The 7,777-nt window shown below is 46.9% G+C and overlaps 1 protein-coding gene across 1 annotated transcript; it reads left to right on the top strand.

Moving 5' to 3' along the window:
* Window positions 1-3,235: 3,235 nt before the first annotated feature.
* Window positions 3,236-7,490, top strand: LOC123085287 (HVA22-like protein i; the record flags this gene model as incomplete). The annotated part of the gene is given in 6 exon segments (XM_044506907.1): window positions 3,236-3,441; window positions 4,463-4,561; window positions 4,656-4,712; window positions 4,788-4,851; window positions 4,928-5,143; window positions 6,703-7,490. Coding segments are annotated over 6 exon segments (984 nt in total). The 3' UTR covers window positions 7,219-7,490.
* Between the last annotated feature and the right edge of the window lie 287 nt (window positions 7,491-7,777).

Genomic DNA, 7,777 nt, shown 5'->3' with positions numbered 1-7,777 from the left:
TGCCGCCGTGAACAGTAACCTTGTCGGGGAAAGCTTGCCGCCGTGAACAGTAACCTTGCCGGGGAAATCTTGTCGCTGTGAACAGTAACCTTGCTGGGGGAGAGCTTGCCGCCGTGAACAGTAACCTGCCGGGGAAAGCTTGCCGCCGTGAATAGTAACCTTGCCGGGAAAGTTTGCTGCCGTGAACAGTAGAAACTGTCGAGGCCAATCCGACCAGATGCTGAAGATGGGCTCAAATACTTATCTAGATGGCTTCGGATGAAGAAGTGTTCAACACGGGAGTTGTTCGTAACGTCGAAACGGCCAACTTTGCTTTTGGAGTCATCATCATCCGACGTAGTATACGACCTGCAGAGACGCTGCAAGAGTCGGACGGTCCAGTCAACTACATGAACGAGTCCGACTCGAAATTAGAGATGACCCCGTGTAGTATTCAAGATGGCCTTATTTGGAAAAGTGATCAACATACGGATTGTTGGCCTCGTCGAAGCACACATAATTGATATTTGAACCGTCTCCATCGGAAGTCATATGCAGATTCCACAGCCCACGCAAGGAGCAAGACAGAAGATTGGACCAGATTCGGGCTGAATCCGAGTGGGACCAGAACTAGGATTCTAGGACGTGAATTGATATAATTTTCTTGTAAGGAAAGCCTAGATAAATCATTTGCTTGTACTGGAAGTCCACCCGCCTCTTATATATGTTGGTGGTGACGGCCGATTGAACAACACACAATCGAACAAATCAATATACTACTTTTTCATATACGTTTTATCTCTCCACCGTTTTTCTATCTCGTTATTCGCTGTTCTTTGTGTTTGAGAGCTGCGAATCCCGAGGCTCTAGGGGCGAGCGAATCGACCTAGGGCAGCCCATAGCCGCCGCACTCCCTGACGGGGTCCCTCCCGGGGGTGTGGGGTTTTCGGGTCTGCAAAAAGCGCCCGTCGACTGTCCTGCGTATCGCGCTGTTGGTCGGGTCTCCTTCGACGTGAGCTGCGGTGCATCACCCCCGACGTCGAGGGTACACGTGACGTGTTCGTGTGTCAACAGAAACGAACCAGGTATAACCTCCCCGTTGATAGTAAATGTTTGGTAGCGGTCACTGTTTGTACAGTACATGAAACGGCACTGTTTGTGTGCATGGTGGGGAGATGACAGCGATCACGATTATTAAGGCAAGGGAGGCAATGAGTGATCAGGTTAGGTTGCTGTGACATAACAAACCAGCCAGCTAAATGCTCATAATGAAGATCGATCGACGTCAATGGCATCCATGACGCTTGGTGACTATACCGCTTAAACCACACATGTCCCCTCACCTACCAATCACGATCCCAAAGGCCCCATGTCCATCAAGCAACAATGATGACGACGATGAGTATCAGACCATCGGGACAGACGACGGAAAAGAAGGCCGAGCAGCACACACTGCTCACTGCCGCTCGTCAAAGGGCTAAATGTTGGTTACTGCATACTTGCACGTTGGGTTCGTAGTGTACTACTACTCTCCATGCGTGCATACCGTCCTTCGATTGATAGATCGCGGCATCTTGCCGCTGTGTATTAACAATTGGCTCAAATCGACCCGTCGTTGCAGCCAGCGAGTTGCAAGCAACACATGTGACATCCTTACTATACTCAAGTATAGGCACCAGGGCACCGGTGGGTAATTAAATATTTTGGGAATAACCTCAAGACCGGCAAAGGTCGCTATATTTAGCACACACAAGGAAGAACCAAAACCGAAGGAGAGCCCACGCACGGCCATCATGATCATGGCATAGGCAATACCATCCAAAAACACGGAAACGTGGTCACGTGCATCCACTTGAGCCGCATTATATTCAAGCCTCCAGATCCATAGATTAGCTACTACTCCTATCTCGACCAACAACCACATTTCCCTCACCCAACATCACCAGCGGATCATCCCAGCCGCTCACACGACGCCGGGAACAGACGGTACATATAAACCTATTAATGGTGCCGCCGGGATCTGACCGGCGACGTGAAGCGCGCATGTGCACGCACAGAGAAAGGGCAGCACGTACCACGCTGCCATAGGCAGGCCACCATGCATGCATGCATGCATGGCCACGTTGCGGCCCGGGCGCGCGTCCGGACCAGTGGTCACGTCCCTCCCCCACGGCACGTACGTTCGCGGCCAGATCGACCGCCAACCACCGGTGTGTCCCTCTGCCGCCTGTCCGATCCACGCGCGCGGCTGTCATTCCAGATTCCACCGACGCAGGCAGAAGAAGCTCGCCGCATGGATCTGCGCCGTGCCCCCAAAGCGCTCCCTTCACCAGTTCACCCTACCCGCTCCGCTCGCTTATAACCACTTTGCCACTCCGGCGACTGTGAGTGTGCTTTTTAGCCTTTTGCAGGTCGGGCACAGTGCAGGTTAAAGGCAAAGCACATGCACATGCGCCTACACCTACGCCTGAATGGGCTCACTCGCATGCCGACGGAGCCTCTGTTGCGTTGCTTGGATCCTATGCAACGCCTCACTCGACGAAATCTGCTTTAGGTGAGAGTGAGGCTGGTAGTACCGTCACTTCGAGAGCCTCATCTGAATAATTGCGAGAATGATTACCGGAGAGAATCATCAAGACATGATATCCATGCTACTACCAAGTCCCGGAACCATTATTATGCTGAGTACACTCGAAGTAAAACGACCGAATTATCACCTCACCTCACCTGACGCACAACCAAAACGGCATTTTCTTTTGAAACAAAAATTTCACCTTTTCTTGATTTCGACAGAGCTTAAACTATTTCCCCCAGAAAGTTTCTGGGCTGCAAAGAGGCCGACTGCTAACGGCCGGATAAGGAGAATGAAGTACGGCAGCATATACTACTACTATACGAGCATGTATAAAAAAGTACGTACACAGCGTTGAAAATTCGTGCTTATGTCGCAACAAAAAAAAGAAAAGAAAAGAAATCCGGTTACCCAAGGGAGCGAGACAGGGGGACGCATAAAGAAACGTCCCCAGGTCCATCCACTCAATAGACCTGGTAAAATAAGGAAACAGAGACGCACCAAGGGAAGGGGTCCGTCGGGGTGGTTAGAGTCCAAGAGGCGACGCGAGCCGACGGCGGACGTGCTCTCCTCTCCTCGCCTCCTCCGGCTCTCCCTCCCCCTCCCCGCATTCCGTCCCACCGCATTCCGGGTATATTTAGCCGCGGCGCAGGAGGGACAACCTCCCTAGAGGCAGGCAGGAAGGGGGAGGCGCGCGAGCACCCGGGCGGCCGTCTCCACCGTCGGTTCTCCGGCCGCCATCCGTCCAGATCCCTCCTCACCCAGGTTTCCCTCGCCGTCTCCTTTCCGGCGCCGGTGGCGTCCTCTGACTGACCTGTGCTCTGGATCTGGGTGCGCGCAGACGGCCGGTCGGGGAAGATGATGGGCGGCTTCGTCTCCAGGATCCTCCTGTAAGCGGCCGCCTTCCCCCTCCGTTTGAATCTTGAAATTTGAAAACGTGGTCCTGCCAAATTTGTCATTTTGGGCCTGGAAAGAAACTGATCCCAGGCGGCATGGGCATGCGCTTTTCTTCTGATTTTTCTTCAAATCATAATGCATTGGTTGCTGGTTGTTGCCCGTTCAGAGGGCTCGGAGTACTATTTTGCTTTAAAAAAAACAAATCGGGAGATGCCTTGCTTCCTGTCGATTTGTCAACCCCCTTCCCCGGCGTGAAATACGGGCCGGACGTATTCAGAAGTTTATTTATACTAGTACATGTCTATTGCCTCGAGGTCGAGGAGCATGGGATAAAGTTTTCAATGCATTGCACAACGGTCAAATGTTCTCTTCTCTTATGTCTTATATGCAGATTTATTCTTTTTGAATATTCTTGTCTGATAGTCAATTTCTAGAAATGCTTAGGGTCGGATAATGGAATATTGTCTTGGCATGTTGATTTAATTTGGTTATCTGCCAGTTTATGTCAAACTCACTTTTCAGGCTTGTTTTGAAACAAGCTCACAAATGTAACCAACATTGCCTCCACCGACATCTTTTATCGAGATCTGCCTCCATATTAGGCCCTGTTTGTTCGTGTTCTTTCGTGCAAGTGCCTCTGAAAAATCAGTCCTTTGAAGGATGCCGAGAAGCTCAAATTCAGTGCATCTTCAAAATGGCTAATTGCTCCACTAGCGGATAAAAAAAAAGCAGCCCGATGCGCATAGCTCCCGCTTGCACAGGGTCCGACCACTTTGGGTCTATAGTACGCAGCCTTTCCCTACATTTCTGTAAGAGGCTGTTTCCAGGACTCGAACCCGTGACCTCATGGTCATAAAGCGGATCAAAGTGTAAAATAAAACAATTTCTTCTTGTAAGTCCAATCACATGGAAAAGAACTTGATAATAAAGCAGGGATATTGTGTTTATAGTGTGTATTAGTCAATAAACACTTGCATTTTCTGTTTTGGTGTTTGATGCACAATTTACATGTAGGCTGGTTTTCGGCTATGCGTATCCTGCATACGAGTGCTACAAGACTGTTGAACTGAACAAACCTGAGATCGAGCAACTCATATTCTGGTGTCAGTACTGGTAAGGTGGCTCCTTCAGTTATATGATTATTAGAAGTTCACAGCATTAGCCTAGGGGAATAATTTGCAAATTTTGTTATGTTTCTTGTGTCTAGGATTTTAGTTGCCCTTATGACGGTTATGGAGAGGTTTGGAGATTTAACAATATCATGGTAAGAACACCAAGGATTGCACTCTTTCATCAGCTCTTTGGACAAGTCCCTAACATCAGTTTTATCATGTTGAAGGCTACCATTTTACTCAGAGGCAAAGCTGCTGTTCTTTATATACTTGTGGTACCCCAGGACAAAGGTACTCGATTTGTCCCTTGCAACTTCTATTTTGCATATTTCTCTGCACATTTAACTGATCTGTGCTTTCATTGCAGGGGACTACCTACATTTATGGAACTTTCTTTAAACCATACATTTCACAGCATGAGAATGAAATTGACCGGAATTTGCTTGAGTTGAGAGCTCGGGCCAGCGATGTTGTTGTCGTTTATGTCCAGAAGGTTGCTGCTGTTGGACAAAATACCTTCTTTGATGTTTTGAAGTATGTTGCGTCACAGTCACCATCCCAGAAATCAAAGCAACGTCCTCAGGTGCGAATCATGTGTACTGTATTATGGTCCTTTCAGTCAAAGCTATTGAACCAATTGATGTATTTTCACCCTGACGATGTTAATGCACCATTTAATCTCCTTTATGATTCGCTAGGCCTTTCTCGTTTTCTCTTTGCACATTGCATGATAAACGATGAAGTTCTGCATGTTATATGGTGGCCTCTAAAAATTCCAGCTAACATTTGTGATGTATATCATCTCTGTCCCGTGATAATAATCCAATGGCTCAAGTGTTTGGCATCCCTGAAATGTATTGCAGTTTAGGAACACTTAATATGAGTCTCTTTTGGATTAGGACAACTATGTAAAAATCTTGTCTCTTTTGGATTAGCATCATTGAGTCTAAACAATTGCTGTGATCTAGATCCGTGCTGCAGAAAGCTACATGAGTAGCTATGCTGAGTTGCTGATTACAATGCGCATGCCTAAGTCAGCAGAACTTTGGTATATATTGCTAGCATCTGTAATATGAATGCATACTGAACTACACATATGCATTTGACATATGAAGAACCTATCATATGCTGTGATAGCATATGAGTTCTTCTTGAGCCATAGGGTAAATTTCTGAAGCCTCTCAAAAGATGCTTTTTTTGTGAGTTTTATCATTACTTCATTTGGATCCTGAAGTGTTGCGTAATTTTGTTATCGCGATCTAGAAAAGGACTTGGTTCTCAGGAGAATTGCAAGTGGCAGTATTTTACTTAACAATAAAAACTATACCTTGGCTTGTACTGAACACCTGATATATAAGTAACTATGCATTATCACTTATCAGTTATTGAATTCCTGTTGTCATATATTTTCACTTTTTTCCCCGGAGAATATATTCAGTTGGAAACTAGGTAGGATTTTACATAATGCAAACTGCCTGTGGTAAGATGCCAGCATTTTATCCTCCTGTGTATTCAAAAGATTCACAATTTCATGTCTGCCATCTGGTGGCACTTGCCTAAATTGAATTGTATAGAAATATGGTTCATTTGGAACTGCTATAGAAATATAGCTGTAAAAAGTCTGTCACTCAGTTTGACAAATATATGTTGTTCTCTGCCATTTCATTTCATATGCCCTATAACAAAGAAAATACCAGTTTGCAAATTGATTAAAAAAATGAAACAGGTAGCCAAACACCCTGATATCTAGAAGTGGCTCATCCAAATCATCATATACTGTAATATGAAACAGAACATTAGTAAGCGCTGAAGTACCATCTGGAGTTAAACCTCAATCCTGCATTTAAATATAAGTTCATTTGCTAATGTTAAAACTCAGAAAGTTGCACCATCTGGAGTTATGGACTTTCCTTCCACATGTTGTACAATCTAATGCATAAGACATTAAGGTTTTTACTCTATGGCCGAAGATTGGTTTTAAATAAATTTGGGCTAATTTTTTATTTTTAGTACGCCTTGGAGGGCTCATCAGTTCCAGACTGGTTGTGTTAACTAATTCTCAAGAGTCAACATGATATCCATCTGTGCTTTCTATTAAAGTCTCAAATGCAGTTAATACTGAAATCATGTTTTGATTTTTAGGAACCACAGCAGCCTCAGCAACAGCAATCACAACCACAACCGCAGGTGCAGCAGCAGCAACCACAAAGGCAAGCGCAGCCTGTTATGCGCAGAGCAGCATCTATCGCTGCTCGGCAAGCAGCAATGGCACAGCAAGCTCAGGAGACCAAGCCCGTTTCCCCCAAGATCAAGCGTCAAGCATCAGCCAAAGGTGGTCCAGCGGCATCGGTGAAACCAGCCGCGGCTGCTGCACCCACAGCAAAACCCGATGAGAAGACAAAGAAAAGTGAGGCGAAACCTGCGGCCGAGCCAGTGCCGGCTCCAGCTGCTGACGCTGTCGCACCAAGGCCCGAGCCTAAGGCCCAGCCGGCCCCTGAAGCCGAAGCATCGGACGACATGGCGATCGACGAGGCTGACGTCGCCGTGGAGGGCGCCGAAGAGGTTGATCCTGCGCTAGAGGAGACGGTCATGGAGGAGACCATCCGCGTGACACGCGCCAAGCTAAGGAGGCGTGCCGCCGCCGAGGCGGGCGCGTGAAACCTAGCTGCAAACCATTGTTTTATTGGCGCATGGTGTTGTTGCTCCTATTTTTTGAGTCTTTTTTAGATTGTCATGTTGTCTGGTGGAGAGAATATCTGTTGGTCATCCAATTGGTCGTTCTGTTTCAGAAGTTGTCATCCGTTCCTTTCTTCTTTCCTGTGGCTCTCGCTGGCCTGTTTATGTGCCTGGAAGTTGTAAATATCACCGGGCATGTGTATATACAGATTGTTGGCATGTGCTACGACCTACGAATGCATCTATCCTACTGCTCTCTTTGGGTAAGGTAGTGTTTGTGCTTTGTACTTCCGGTGAATCTTTATAATAGATCTGATCTTTTTCGCAAAAAAGATAGTGTCTGCATTAAGCAATCGGCAACTGCATAATTGACATCTTCTGCCTCTCCTTTTGCATGAACTCTGGTTAGCTGCAGCAATTGCATCTCCCCATGCATACAACATTAGTGCTTGTTGGAAACGGCTACTCAAAAAGGGTATAGTGCAGTTGATTGTGCTGTGCACGTGTCAAGAGAACAGCTGAACAGGGATGCCCAAACCTG

The sequence above is a fragment of the Triticum aestivum genome, chromosome 4A (genome assembly GCF_018294505.1).
Source record: "Triticum aestivum cultivar Chinese Spring chromosome 4A, IWGSC CS RefSeq v2.1, whole genome shotgun sequence".
Taxonomy (NCBI): domain Eukaryota; kingdom Viridiplantae; phylum Streptophyta; class Magnoliopsida; order Poales; family Poaceae; genus Triticum; species Triticum aestivum.
The sequence above is the reverse complement of the archived record's forward strand: the minus strand, read 5'-3'. Positions and strand labels throughout refer to the sequence as shown.